At 41.7% G+C, this 15,738-nt stretch overlaps 1 protein-coding gene across 2 annotated transcripts in view; it reads left to right on the top strand.

Annotated features, from left to right (window-relative positions):
* NEK3 (NIMA related kinase 3) overlaps positions 1-15,738 on the top strand; it is a 65,836-nt gene that overhangs the window by 32,583 nt on the left and 17,515 nt on the right. The window contains exons 8-15 of one of the 2 annotated variants that reach the window (XR_002518383.2): positions 2,764-2,907; positions 6,179-6,352; positions 7,905-7,998; positions 8,068-8,183; positions 9,712-9,795; positions 11,322-11,389; positions 11,482-11,568; positions 14,256-14,310. Coding sequence is in view for 1 of the 2 variants with exons in the window: in XM_003913909.5 (XP_003913958.3) it covers positions 2,764-2,907; positions 6,179-6,352; positions 7,905-7,998; positions 8,086-8,183; positions 9,712-9,795; positions 11,322-11,389; positions 11,482-11,568; positions 14,256-14,310 (804 nt within the window). In the remaining variant the exon portion in view is untranslated. The remainder of the gene's footprint in view (positions 1-2,763; positions 2,908-6,178; positions 6,353-7,904; positions 7,999-8,067; positions 8,184-9,711; positions 9,796-11,321; positions 11,390-11,481; positions 11,569-14,255; positions 14,311-15,738) is intronic. The other variant, XM_003913909.5, reaches the window with a different exon arrangement.

Below are 15,738 nucleotides of genomic sequence, written 5' to 3'. Positions count from 1 at the left end.
TATCCAGAAGCTCTCCTGGCTGGGTATCCACAGCTTGGCAACAGCTGCATAAAAAGGGGGCCAGACCTCTCACCATCCCTTCTCCCCTACCCTCACCAGTCTATTCTTACTGAGTTACAGGTTGAATTGCATCCCCTGCAAAATACATACTGGAGTCCTAATGTGCAGTACCTCAGAATGTGATCTTATTTGGAAATAGGGTTGTTGCAGATGTAATTAGTTAAGATGAGGCCACACTGGGTTAGGGTGGTCCCTCAATCTGATATGACTGGTGTCCTTATACGAGGGGAAATTTACATTCAGAGACGGCACATAAAGGAAAGGCATTGTGAGGGAGAAGAAGGCCATCTACAAGTCAAGTATAGAAGCCTGGAACAGATCTTTTCCTTCCAGCCCTCAGAAGAAACAACACTGTCAACACCTTTATTTTGGACCTCTAGCCTCCAGAAGTATGAGATAATAAATTTGTTTAAACCATTCATTTAGCTTGTGGGACTTTGTTACAGCAGCCCTGGCAAACTAATACACTGATGGAACAAGGGAAAGAGTCCCTTTCATGACTGCCAACATTGGGTGGGAAAGAAAAGCCTTAGGCACCTTTGTCATTTTCTCCCCTGATGCTGTTACAAATTTAATCTGATAAAAATCTGTGTCTGTTGCTCAGTTCTCAAGAGCAGCATTCAGAGTACAGGTATGGGTATGGGTAGTACTGTTTTTTGTTTGTTTGTTTTTTGAGACGGAGTTTCGCTCTGTCGCCCAGGCTGGAGTGCAGTGGCACGATCTCAGTTCACTGCAAGCTCCGCCTCCCAGGTTCAAATGATTCTCGTGCCTCAGCCTCCCAAGTAGTTGGGGTTACAGGTGCCAGCCACCACGTCTGGCTAATTTTTGTATTTTTAGTAGAGACAGGGTTTCACCATCTAGGCCATGGCTGGTCACGAACTCCTGACCTCAGGGGATCTGCCTACCTCGGCCTCCCAAAGTGCTGGGATTAGAGGCGTGAGCCACCGGCCTGGTCTTGTTTGTTTTTAATTGAAACTAGTCTTTGTATAGAGTACAAAGAAAGTGCAGATGTTGCAAATGTTGATTTGTAGCATTTCCCTTCTCTTATCACCACACTACAGAATCGTTGTACATTAACTCTGACATTGTGGAAGGAAGGCAATTGGAGCTGGCCAGAGCAAAGTCATTTTGTTCCTGAATGGCATTTTACAACTGCCGAACTGTAGAATGTACTTGCTGATGTTGCAGACAAAATTGCTGCCACTTATGAAAAGGACTTTGCTGAGGACAGAACTTTTCTCAAATCCCTTCATCGAGGACTTTTGCCTAGAAACCAATGAACTGTCATGATAATGCTTTATCTTCAAAATGGTTATGAAAGTTATGAACTAGTGAGAACTGACTTCTTCCTTTAAAAACCCTACCCAAAAATAGTTGGTCAAGACACAATTCAGATGCTTCCGGAATCTGTGTTCCTTGAACTGCAATTCTCAGACTGCCAATAAACTTATTTACTTGGATGTCAGTCTCTGTGACTCTGGTTGACACGTTATAATGAACATGTTCAGCGCTTACCAGTAAAGTGTAACCAGATATTGTTCACAATAATCCTATGAGGTAGGTTCTATACTTTTATATAGAGGGATTTACTCTGCTATATTAGTTTCCTAAGGCTTCTGTAACAAACTATGACAACCTAAATGGCTAAAACGACATGAATTTATTACCTTACAGTTCTGGAGGTCAGAAATACAGCTCACTGGGTTAAAATCAAGGCTTCAGCATGCATGGTGGTGCTTCCCTGGAGTCCCAGCCACTCAGGAAGCTGAGGTGGACGGATCGCTTGAGCCCAGGAGCTCAAAACCAGTCCTGGCAACATAACAAGACCCTGTTTCAAAAAAAAAAAAAAAAAAAAAAAAAAAAAATCAAGGTGTCAGCTGGACTGTTACTTCTGGAAGCTCTGGGGAACAATTTTTTTTTTCCTTCTCCTTTTCTAGCTTTTTTTTTTTTTTTTTTTTTGGCAGCAGGGTCTCGCTCTGTCACTAAAGCTGGACTGCAGTGGTGGGATCATGGGCCCTCTCCAGCTCTAGTGATCCTCCTGCCCCAGACCCCCGAACAGCTGGGACCACAGCACCCGCCGCCATGTCTAGCTAATTTTTCGTAGAGACGAGGGTATCACTATGTTACCCAGGCTGATCTCGAACTCCTGGGCTCGAGGGTTCCTCTCCCGCCTCTGCCTCCCAAAGCACTGGGATTGCAAACATGAGACACTGTGCCTGCTCCTCTTCCAGCTTCTTGAGGCCAGCTGCATTCTTTGGCTGTTGCCCCTTCCTCCACCTTCAAATAGCTTTCTGATTCTGACCTTTGCGGGCCCCCTTCCACTTTAGAGAGCCCTTGTAATTACACTGGGCCCAACCACATACTCCAAGATCATCTCCTTATTTTAAAGTCAGCTGATTAGCAACCTTAATTCTATCTGCAATCCTAATCCCCTTTGCCAAGCAAGAGAACAAACGCACAGGTTCCAGGGATTGGATGTGGGCATCCTGAGGCGAGGCATTATCCTGCCTTCCACAATTGCCCATGGTCACACAGCTAGTAAGTGCTAGCTAGCATTGAGTGCTGTGCCCATGAAATTTATCTACATAGGCTTTCACTTAACCTGCAGACAGAACTCAGTTAGTGGGAGATACTTTCCCTCAATATTATTAGCATTGTTCCACTGCAACGTGGAACGACAGCTTTAAAACGTGCTCTTCGTAGGCCCGGCTACTCCAAGAACAGCGCCTCCCGCCAGACCCAGGCGGCTTCCTTCACCCGCAACCCGAGAGACGACCCGCAGGGCCCGCCCCGCGGAAGCCGCTGGTTGCCAGGCCAAGGAGTGGACGAGGGTTGCCGAGGAAGCGGGTGAGTGGTCCCCGCCCTGGAGGGCCGCCTCTGGAAAGAGGATCGCGGCGCGTGGTGGCTGCGCGAAGCCTAGTGGGAGCGACGGGGAGCGAGGGGGAGACGCGCCCCAGGCGCGCGGCGGCTCCCCTCATTTCCGCCTCGCAGTCTGGGTCCCTCGCCGCCTTGGGCTCTGGGCGCGGGGCGCCGTGGAGGCCAGCAGGGTGGAGCGGCTTTTCCAGGAGAAAGGGCCCTCACGGGTGAGCGGGGCGACTGGGCTCCGCAGTGGTGCAGTTGCCGCGCGGGCGCCTGTCCCGACCCAACGGGTTCTCGCTCGCTGTCCGGAAAGAACCAATGAAAAACGCTGTTGCAGCAAAAAAGAGGTTAATAAGCGCAGGGCTGGCCAAACCAGAACAGGGTCTCAGACCTGTCTCCCTGAGAATTCGGGGTTGAGGGTTTTAAACAGTATTTTGGCGGCAGGGGGCTGGGAAACTAAAACAATTGACCGGCTGGGGATGAAATCACAGGAGCGTCTGAAACTCTGAGCGGCTTCGTTGGTTCCCAGGAGGGGGTGGGGTCAGTTTCCCTTGTCTTGAAGTTAACACGAAATCCCTCGTAGTTATCCTAGCCTCTATGCTAGAATAAGAAAACGACAACACAAAATCTTAGCCCGTGAGGTTAGAAGCAAGATGAGTCAGTCGTGTTAGATTTCTCTCATTATTTATATATCTGTAAAGGCGGTTTCAGGGCACTGTCTGAATTTAGCCCATGTCTCACCTGTGATCCCTCTTCTGGGTATTTGCAAATCACTTTATTAGGTTTTTAAAATTATCGCAGGCATGCGAAGGGGCCGATATACTTTTGCCATGTTCAGAGTGTATTCAGGTCTTGTAATGATCATACGGGTGTAATATTGAGTAAGAGGCAAATGTGGGCAGAAAAGATCAAATGTGGTTTTCAGCTAAGAAGCCTGGTTGCTCTTATTTTTCAGTTACTCGCCATTGCATAGAATAAAGCCCCGAAGAAACGAAGAATAAGAACATGGGAAAACTTGGCTTCCATGTTAAACCATGTAAATACCAGGTGTTAGAATAGTGGTAAAGGACTTGTTTCTTTCACATCCATGTACTCTCAAAGACCTCATCAGTCTTGGAAAACCATTGTTTCGAAGACAATGTGTATGATTGATTTGGTTATATGAAGAAATTATTTCTAGGATTTCCTTGTAATTCTGTGATAAGCAGGAATACAAACTGGAATTTTACAGGTCACTATAGTAGAGGTTTTAGTTTGATTTTTTGTTTTGCCTGTCATGCTCTCTCTTCCTTATAATTCTTTGTGGTATGATTGAAAAATGAACACTAGGGCTGGATGTGGTGGCTCACGCCTGTAATCCCAGAACTTTGGGAGGCCGAGGTGGGCGGATCACCTGAGGTCGGGAGTTTGAGACCAGCCTGACCAACATGAACAAACCTCATCTCTACTAAAAATACAAAATTAGCCTGGTGTGGTGGCACATGCCTGTAATCTCAGCTACTCGGGAGGCTGAGGCAGGAGAATCGCTCGAACCTGGGAGGTAGAGGTTGCGGTGAGCCGAGATCGCGCCATTGCACTCCAGCCCGGGCAACAGGAGCGAAACTCCGTCTCAAAATAAAAAACAAAAAACAAACACTATAAGCTTTTTGAAAAATCAAGTAAATTCATTCCAGTGTTTTTCCTGCAATGAAAAAGAATGCATCGCTTTTCTAAGGTTTTAATAATCATAATAGCTGCCAGTTATTCAGGACCTTCTATGTACCTGGCAAAGTGTTAGGAACGTTTTATCCATTTTCTCTTATGTGCTAAGCAGTCCTACTAGCTGCTTCATCCTGGAAATATAGATGGGAGACTGAAGTCAAGGACTACAACTGTGTGTTTAACATCTCTCTTGACTCGCAGTAACCTCCAGTTCGGCACGTCCAAAATGAAACACATGTCTCTCTTCTGCCAATATGTTTTGCCCCACCCCTGCAACACTCCCACTGCCAGAAAAATCACACGAACAAAAACCTCACACACAACCATTGTGCCTTTCCTCTCTCAGGGAGTGCCAGAAACCATCTGGTTCATGCCAGAAACCTGGGAGTCAACCTTGCCCTCTTCTCTGCTTGCCCCCCCATAAATCTGCCAGCACAAATCCTGTCAACTGTTCTTACATCTTTCCTTCCCATTTTTTCTGGCCCCATTGCCTCCACTGTATTCCATTTCATTATTTTCCTGCCTTTTCTGTTGTTAGAGCCTCCTAACTGGCCTGTGTCTCTGAGCTGGCGGTCCTGCCCCTCCTCCACTGGTCCATTTAATCTGCAATCTGAGTGAATGTTTTTTCTAATATGCAAATATGATGATATTGCGTTCTTGGTTAAAATGCTTCAGCAGCCTGTTACATTCTTCTTTCAATTTCTTGAACTGAATGTAATTTCTTTAGCTCTTAAATATGCAATTTCCTCTTCCATGATTACTGTTTTCCTCCTCTTTGTCTAGTCAAGTTTCATTCATCCTTCAGGCTTCAGCTTAAATAGCCTACATTTGTTGAGATTTATGGTTATCTCTGATGGGATGTCCATGATGGCAGGGATTATGAGAGATTTGTTCAGATCATAACATCTGACTCAGTTGGTGCTCAGTGTCTACCTGTTGAATGTAGTATAGGGGAGGAAAAACATTTTTTTCTCTACCCTCTTAGGTTCAGTAGCTGGGCCCTGCAAAATAAACTGATGAAAGATAGATTAACAGGAAAAAAGGTTTATGCATAAATGTAAAGAAGTGGTTAGACCAGGGGGCCCACGTGCCATTTTAACAAAGAGTGATAAATTGTAGAGAAGTAACTAGACAAAAGTAGGGGAATTCTTCCTGGGTAAGTTGTAGGAAGGTAAATATATGGGGGAAGCTAACAGAAGATAAGGGTTATTCAGTAAGGTTTGTTATGTGGACTCAAGTTGGCGCCTTCCCCATTGGTAAGAGTTGCTCTCTTCCTGGTACTGGAAAGGAAGACACATTTACAAAAGGATGTTTATTACCTGTACACAGGAAAATTTATGCCCTGCATTTATACAAAAAAGGGAGGGCAAAGAGCAAATTGGTTTCAGCTCAAAACAATTCTTATGTGAAAGTGGCATATTTTGGGGTATCATACACTGATCCCCTTCAAAAGGAATAAGTTGCTTTTCTCTTATCATGGTTATGAGAGCTACTTTGAATTAACTTCTGCTTTTTGAAAGTACATTTAATTCTCAAATGTTTCTGCTTTTGAATGCAGTTTGGGAGAGCCCATGGTGACTGCGTGAGTGGAGCCCAGCTGTGTGGATGCCCCAGCATGGATGACTACATGGTCCTGAGAATGATTGGGGAGGGCTCCTTCGGCAGAGCTCTTTTGGTTCGGCATGAAAGCAGTAATCAGATGTTTGCCATGAAAGAAATAAGGCTTCCCAAGGTCACTACTAAAGAAATTAGCTCACTTTGAAAGTATACATGTAATTTATATAAAAGAATAAGTTTTTGGCCAGGCATGGTGGCTCACACCTGTAATCCCAGCACTTTGGGAGGCAGAGGCGGGTAGATCACCTGAGGTCAGGAGTTTGAGACCAGCCTGAGGTCAGGAGTTTGAGGCCAGCCTGGCCAACATGGGGAAAACGCGTCTCTACTAAAAATAATTTTTAAAAATTAGCCAGGTGTGGTGGTGTGCACCTGTAGTCCCAGCTATTCGGGAGACTGAGGCAGGAGAATCACCCGAACCTGGGAGGCAGAGGTTGTCGTAAGCTGAGATCGTGCCACCGCACTCCAACCTTGGTGACAAAATAAGACTCTGTCTCAAAAAGTAAATAAATAAATAATAAGTTTTTTAGTTTTAACATGGAATTTCTCCTTCATGCAAAAGATAGAATTGGTTTATTTGTTAGCTTTACAAGGGCTCAATACATTATATGTGGTTCTTAGGATACTGTAATGAACAATGGGAGAAAAACAGTGAAAGTTTTGGAGGTGATTACTGCTAATTTTATTTCAGCAAATAATTGGTAATAACTTCCACTTTTGTATACCTAATGGTGTAGGAAATCGTTGCCAAAGCAACTCAGGTGCGATATTAATGAAAAAGGATCATAAAAATACAATGAAGAACAAATGCTAACCTTTGTTACCAGTAAACCTACTCTGTGGATCAGTTTATAGGTTTTATTTCCTTGTAGACCATTACTATGTATCATAGTTGTCCTATGAAAGAATTCATTACATGAAGACTATGTCATAATATTTTGGATCAATTTTTTAAAAACACAGTCTAGTAAAGGTCTCAGAGTGCTAGGTTTTTTTCCCCACTGTATTCTTGACTTCATTCAGTGATTTTCAAACTTGAGTGAGCATCATAATCAGCTGGAGGGCTTGTTAAACCATGGATTGCTATGCTCCACCCCCAGGCTTCCGACTGAGTAGGGCCAGGTGGGCTTGTGAATTTGCATTTTTAATAAGTTCCCAGTTGGTGCTGATGCTGCTGGTCTGAGAACCCTTGTGTTATTACACAATGGCGATTTCTTTTCTTTCTTTTTTTAAATTTATAGATGGAGTCTTGCTCTATTGCCCAGGCTGGAGTGTAGTGGCACAACCATAGCTCATTGCAGCTCAAACTCCTGGGCTCAAGCAATCTTCCCACCTCAGCCTCCCCAGTGGCTGGGACTATAGGTGCAGTATACACTATAGGGGTGGTATAGTCCCAGCCACTGGGGAGGGTAGCCACCACACCCAACTAACAACGGCAATGAAAAAAGAAAATAAAAGTACAATGAAGGGGTCAGCTCAAGCATGAAAATATAGCCAGAGTTGGAAAATCACCATGCATTTTCTCTTGTCATTTGACAAATTTAAGTTGAGCCAAAGTGTAGTGTTATAAAACTGCATCTAGCATTGAAGTATCACGTAAACTATATTATTGTAAAGTTATCTATTTTAAATGCAGTATTAAATTTATGCTTATTTAAAATTTTTTTTAGTCTTTCTCTAATACACAGAATTCTAGGAAGGAGGCTGTTCTTTTAGCCAAAATGAAACACCCCAATATTGTTGCCTTCAAAGAATCATTTGAAGGTAAATGCAAATTCCCCCAGATATGTGCATTTCTGAATTTGATTTATAGCCACTACAACTTTTCTAAAGAGCTTGTATCTGTTTTAGCTGAAGGACACTTGTATATTGTGATGGAATACTGTGATGGAGGGGATCTAATGCAAAAGATTAAACAGCAAAAAGGAAAGTTATTTCCTGAAGACATGGTAAGAGATTGACTTACATAGCTTCTCTCAAGGTTTAGAAGCCACTTTTCTCATAAACTTTGTATAAGTTAAAACAAAAGCATTGATATCTGTAATTACCTGAGAAGGTAAATAGAAATGACTGATTTCTGTATTGGTGTTACCACTTAGTGTCCCCAGGAGATGGCTGCCTGAAATGGTTTTAGGAAGTAAAATCTATATAAATTATTAAGAAATAAAACTTTCATGTTTAGAATAATTTCAAGATTGTATCACCAAATTTTGCACTAGATATTTAAAATCTTGATTTCTTTTTCTTTTTCTTTTTTTTTTTTTTGAGACAGAGTCTTGCTCTGTCGCCCAGGCTGGAGTGCAGTGGCCTGATCTCGGCTCACTGCAAGCTCATCCTCCCGGGTTCATGCCATTCTCCTGCTTCAGTCTCCTGAGTAGCTGGGACTACAGGCGCCCGCCACCATGCCTGGCTAATTTTTTGTATATTTAGAAGAGACGGGGTTTCACCGTGTCAGCCAGGATGGTCTTAATCTCCTGATCTCATGATCCACCCGCCTCATCCTCCCAAAATGCAGGGATTACAGGCGGGAGCTACCACGCCCGGCCTAAAATCTTGATTTTTATCGTACTGAAATTTTTAGAAGACAGGTCTATTTTATTTTGTATTACTAAAACATCAGAAGAATGAAGCTTGCCACTTCTGTTTCTTGGGAGTACCTATTCTCAATCTTTTTCCTCCTAAAGCTTGAAGTGGTCCCTTCAGTCTAAGACTTGCTGTCTTTTTAGTGGAAAATTGCATACTAAATATTTTTTAATGAATTGGCTATGGAAAATACTTAAATTGCTCCGATGAGGCTTAGTTTGATTTAGGTTATAGCATGTTATGAAAGTATGTAAATAAATGTAAATAAGTATTATACATTTAGAAATTGTATTGTTAAAAATATGGGTTCTGTAGAAGGAAGTCAACCTTGGCTTCAACTGGAAGAATCTCCATAGCAAAAGTGAAAAAAAAATTAATTTGACATTTAACTGTAGGCCCTCAAGACACCTAGAAATTCTGGGTACTGTTGACCTTGGACTTATAAGCAGGAACTATTGACCTCAAAGGATTATTTATAATATAATGAAATATTTTAATGTTATCATACAGATATTCTGCAAAAGTAAATGAAAATCCAACATAATGATTACACTGGAAAAGCTGTAGTGCATTTCTTATTGGTGAACTACCTTTATATAAGCATTTAAGAATACTTCTATTTGGTTGAATATAAGAAAAATATAAGTGGAAGTTTTACTAAAATAAATTGCTATTTGGATCATGTATAAGATGCTGGAATATGGGAGTCACAACTTTTCTGAATTTCTCCAAGTAACACTGAATCTTAGTTGAACTATGTAATTTTCAGGAGTTCTGTACTCACATTATGTAAAATCTTAGTCGACTAAGGCCTAGAGATGATTCTTTGGAATTTTAGGTTAATATGAGCCAGTTACTGCATTCTTGAAGATTTTGCATACCTTTTTCTTACAGATACTTAATTGGTTTACCCAAATGTGCCTTGGGGTAAATCACATTCACAAGAAACGTGTGCTACACAGAGATATCAAGTCCAAGGTGAGTGGAGTACATTTTGGACTTAAAAACTATTTAATTCAGTAATTTTGCTGTGTTATCCCATGCATTTTGGGACATTTTTGTTTAGGAATATTTGTCAGCTTAATATTTGTTACTGGCCGGGCGCGGTGGCTCAAGCCTGTAATCCCAGCACTTTGGGAGGCCGAGACGGGCGGATCACGAGGTCAGGAGATCGAGACCATCCTGGCTGACCCGGTGAAACCCCGTCTCTACTAAAAAATACAAAAAACTAGCCGGGCGAGGTGGCGGGCGCCTGTAGTCCCAGCTACTCCGGAGGCTGAGGCAGGAGAATGGCGTAAACCCAGGAGGCGGAGCTTGCAGTGAGCTGAGATCCGGCCACTGCACTCCAGCCTGGGCGACAGAGCGAGACTCCGTCTCAAAAAAAAAAAAAAAAAAAAAATTTGTTACTTACTTTTCAAATTAAAATTTCGCCCACCTTTATTAGAATATAATCGACAAAAATTATGTATATTTATGATGTATAACATGATGTTTTATATATATACACACACATTGTAAAATGATTAAATCAAGGTAATTAACGTATCTATCACCTCACATACTTATTATTTCTTTGTGGTGAGGACATTTAAGATCACTCTCAGCACTTTTTAAGTATTCTATGCATTATTAAGTATTAAGTATTCTATGCATTATTATTAACCATAGTCACCATGTTGTACAACAGATCACTGGAACTTACTTGTGCTAACTGAAACTTTGTACCCTTTTACTTAGTATTTATACTAACCAAATAAAGTAATACCTGAGAAAAAGTCATTGAAATCTCTGTAGTAGTACAGTCATGCATCACTTAGTGATAGGGGACAAGTACTCAGAAATGCTTCGTAAGGTGATTTTGTTGTGTGAGCACCGTAGAGTGTACTTACACAAGCCTGGATGGTTTAGCCTGTTACACACCTAGGCTATATAGTGTAGCCTGTTGGTTCTTGGCTAAAAACCTGTGCAGCATGTTACTGTACTGAATTTCTTAGGCAATTGTAATACAATGGTAAGTATTTGTGTATTTAAACGTAGAAAAAGTACAGTAAAAATATAGTATTATAGTCTTCTGGGACCATTGTCATATATGCCATCCGTTGTTGACTGAAATATGGTTATGCAGCACGTGACTGTGTATGTTAATGTGTCCTAGCTCTCTTTTAGTGACCACTTACTAAGTCCATGTGTTCTCAGATGGAAAACGGTCGACACCTGGGCCTGCCATGTGGCATCACCCTGACACAGGTTCTCACTGGGTCGATTGAGTCTGCTGATACAACCTAAAACTTGCTTGTTAGATTTTGAAGCACTCATCCTGAGTTTCCATGCAGGGGAATGTCTAGCTGTCAAGAGGGGATCTTGGTGTTTTGTGTTCCACTCTGGGACTCAGCTGTCAGCATTTCTACCCTTGATCTCCGTCATCAGCAGGCTTTGGAAGACAGCTTATCTGCCTCATGTTCGATGATGGAAGACATAATCTGAGTTCTTCTTTTTAAATGCAGAATATCTTCCTCACTCAAAATGGAAAAGTGAAATTGGGAGACTTTGGATCTGCCCGTCTTCTCTCCAAGTATGTGTGTCTGTTCTACGGTAGTGATAGTAATCAAAACATCCATTTTCAGGAATGTTCTGTAATCATTCTTTGCCTTTTTTTGGTTTTAGTCAGATGGCATTTGCTTGTACCTATGTGGGAACACCTTATTATGTGCCTCCAGAAATTTGGGAAAACCTGCCTTATAACAATAAAAGGTGAGTGCTGCATATTTGATGTAAGGGTGCCCATTTGGTGACAGGCATTTTAGCCTGCAGATGATGCAAGAGTCCGATGTCACTTCAAAACAGATGCATGGATCATATTGGTTTTTAAAAAATATATCTGAAAGCAGTCTGGAATCTATATTTCTAATCTATATTGCTAGGCTGCTAGATAAAAGTAATAGTTTTCCAATTGCTATTAATTATAGCTGAGAGGAGCAAATGCTGAAAGAAAGGCCAGTCATTCTAGGGACGGTATGAATTATATCAGTGGTTCCCAAACTTTGCTGCTCCCGCTTACAAAAGTCCCAAATCCCAGGTTGCATCTACACTAATTAAATCATAATGGCAAAGGGTGAGAAGCAGGCACCAGTAATTTTTCAAGATCATTGGGTGATTCCAATGTACAGCAACATTTGATAATCAATAGATTGTGTCATTGAGTTGGCATGTACAGGGCTAGATTATAAGCACTTGGTTGATAGGTAAATTGATTGAAGGAGGTTAGTGTGAAGGTCTTAATGATTTAAAATGCAGTGTTTTTTTCTGAATATAAGTTATATGTGCCTATTGTGGGGATGGACGTGCAGGGAAGATTGGAAATAGACCTGTAAGAAAGGACACGGAAATCACCCACTCTTCCCAACTGCCAGTAATATTTTAATGTTTTTTTCTTCATTCACTTTTCCCCCTAAAAGTATATATATATATTTTATATATAATTTGCTTTTGTCATTTTATATTATAGTCATTTCCCCACATACTTAAACTCTTCATAAATTTTCTAATGGCTGCATATATTTTACTATATGGCACTTCCAAAATTTACTTAGTAATTCCTCTGTTGTTGGCCTTATATTTCTAGATTTCAGTCTCATAAACAGTGCTGTAATTAACATACCTTTTGTATATAAATTTATCCTTGTTTTATATCACATTCTTGGCATGGATTCCTAGAAGGAGAAACAACACTGTTGTTACTTTATGCTGACTTGCTTTCTGAAAAGCAAATATACTAAATAGGTTTCTTAAAGAGTAGAATGGACTGAATGGGGGCGAAACAGCTCTACAGGGACTTGTTGGGACAATTGAGGAAATTTGGGTATGCAGTAAATATTAAATAATGTTACTGAATTGAGATTAAATTCCTTGGATGTGATAACAGTATTGTGTTTATGAGGGAAAGTGTACGTCTTTGTTCTTAGGAGATACATGCTGATGTGTGTAGGGATGAAGTGTTTGATACCTGCAACCTTTTTTTTTTTTTTCTTTGAGATGGAGTCTCACTCTGTTGCCCAGGCTTGAGTGCAATGACACAATCTTGGCTCACTGCACTCCGCCTCATGGGTTCAAGTGATTCTCCTGCCTCAGCTTCCTGAGTAGCTGGGACTACAGGCACCTGCCGCTACACCCGGCTAATTTTTATATTTTTTAGTAGAGGCAGGGTTTCACCATATTGGCCAGGCTGGTCTCGAACTGCTGACCTTCTGATCTGCCCTCCTCGGCCTCCCAAAGTGCTAGGATTACAGGTGTGAACCACCACGCCCGGCCTGCAACCTTTCTTCGAGAGATTCAGATAGATATAGAGGAGGGAGATTAGCACCCAAACATGGCCAATGAAAATGATTGGGGAACCTAGATAAGGGCATGTGGACATTTGCGACTTTTCTGTAGATTTGAAATTAAAATAGAAAACTAAAAGGGGAAATAGTTGGTAAAAACCATTAATTAAAATAAAAAAATACCATTTAGAAAAGTCTGGAGGAGCTGGGCCTGGTGGTGCGTGCTTATAGTCCCAACTACCTGGGAGGCTGAGGCAGGAGGATTGCTTGAGCCCAGGAGTTCAAGGCAGCAGTACAGTGACATCATGCCTGTGAATAACCACTGCACTCCAGCCTGGGCAACACAGTGAGACCCCATCCCTTAAAAAAAAGAAAACGGTGGCTGGGCGCAGTGGCTCATGCCTGTAATCCCAGCACTTTGGGAGGCTGAGGCCAGCAGATCACGAGGTCAGGAGATCGAGACCATCGTGGCTAACACGGTGAAACCCCGTCTCTACTAAAAAGAATACAGAAAAAAAAAATTAGCCAGGCGTGGTTGCGGGCGCCTGTAGTCCCAGCTACTTGGGAGACTGAGGCAGGAGAGTGACGTGAACCCGGGAGGCAGAACTTGCAGTGAACCGAGATTGCACCACTGCACTCCAGCCAGGGCGACAGAGCAAGACTCCGTCTCAAAAGAAAAAAAAGGAAAGGAAGAATCCTATCCCTTAGAGCCATCCAGCAGACTGTGTGGAAAGTAGAGAGCTGCCCAGCAGGAGATGTGATCAAAGGCTGGGTGCTGTGTCCAGGGTGGTGGGAACAGAAGCCGCACTGGATGCCTTCCAGAGTCCTTCTCCAGCTGTGATCAGCTGAGTCTGTAAATATTCCCTCTCGCCACTGAATTCCCAAATGCTACTGAAGTGATATTTTAACCACCCTGATTTGAAGGGGTGGGGATTAAAGAGCAGAGAGTTTTATTGTGAACATTACTCTTAGGAAGTATCTAGGTGTTAGACCAAAATTATATGTTTTAATACCTGGGAATTACTTGTGATATCTGTTCTTATTAAAGGTAAGAAATTATTTTTTGTTCTAGAAAATACATAACCCACTTGTGATTACATTGCTTCTTTATGCTTTCAGTGACATCTGGTCCTTGGGATGCATTCTGTATGAACTCTGTACCCTTAGGCATCCAGTAAGTATGGCATGCAAAATGGAAAAGGCAGCCTGTCATATCTAGCTGAGTCCTAATAATGTGACAGATTCTAGTTGGCAGTTTGCTTCCCTAGGATGAAGTCATTATAAAAGTTTGTATATGTTTCCAGTGCAGTCATCTGCCCTGAGTTAGTTTTGTAGCATATGCTAATAGGAAATTTCCATTATTTAGTTTTGCTGTGCAATACATAACCTTTCTCTCTCTCTTTTTCTTTCTCTTTTCCTCTTTTCTTTCTTTTTGCTATTCTTAATTTTTTATTTTGATAAATATAAAATTTGCCATTTTATCCATTTTTAAGTATACATTTCATTGTCATTAATTACATTCACAATATTGTGCAACCATCACTACTATCTCTTTGGGGGTTTTGTTTTGTTTTGTTTTGTTTTAGAGACGGAGTCTTGCCCTGTTACCCAGTCTGGAGTGAAGTGGCGTGATCTCAGCTCACTGCAGCCTCCACCTCCTGGGTTCAAGTGATTCTCCTGCCTCAGCCTCCCAAGTAGCTGGGAGTACAGGTGCATACCACCATGCCCAGCTAATTGTGTGTGTGTGTTTTTACTAGAGACATTTTTGTATTTTTTTGTATTTTCCCCATGTTGACCAGGCTGGTCTCAAACTTCTGACCTCAGGTGATCCACTCGCCTCAGCCTCCCAAAGTGCTGGGATTACAGGTGTGAGCCACTACGCCCAGCCACTACTATCTCTTTGTAAAACTTTTGTCATTACCCCAACCAGAAATTCTGTACCCATTAAACAGTTACTCCCCATTTCTTCCCTTTCCCCAGCCCCCCTAGTCTAATTTCTGCCTCATGAATTTGCATATTCTAGATATTTCATACAACTGGAATTATACAACATTTGCCTTTTTGTGTCTGGTTTATTTCACTAGCACAGTGTTTTCAAGGTTTATTCATATTGTAACATCTATCAGGATTCCATTCCTTTTTATGGCTGAATAGTATTCCATTGAGTGTATAGACATGTTTATCCATTCATCTGTTGAGGGACACTTGAGTTGTTTCTGTCTTTTGGCTGTTGTAAATAATGCTGTTATGAACAATGGTGTACAGGTATCTGTTAGAGTCCCTGATTCCAAATTTTGAGGTCTGTATCTAGCAGTGGAACTGCCGGCTCATATGGGAATTGTATTTAGCTTTTTGAGGAAGCACCAAACTTTGCAAGAGTGGCTGCATCATTTTTTTCCTCACAGCTTTTTGCAGTTAGATTTCACTTATATGAGTTTCCTCTCTAACTGACATATCATGAAAACATAGACTTTGCCCTATATGAACCAAAAAAAGGTTAAATAACTTGTCCTGCTTGTTCAGCCATAGTTTATTACATAGAACAACAACTGCAGGGCTAATTCCTATTAGTTCGTAGCTTTGCATAGAAATAAATTCTGTT

This window comes from Papio anubis, chromosome 15 (genome assembly GCF_008728515.1).
Source record: "Papio anubis isolate 15944 chromosome 15, Panubis1.0, whole genome shotgun sequence".
Classification (NCBI taxonomy): Eukaryota; Metazoa; Chordata; class Mammalia; order Primates; family Cercopithecidae; genus Papio; species Papio anubis.
Note: the sequence above shows the minus strand (reverse complement) of the source record. Positions and strands in the feature narration are given on the sequence as shown.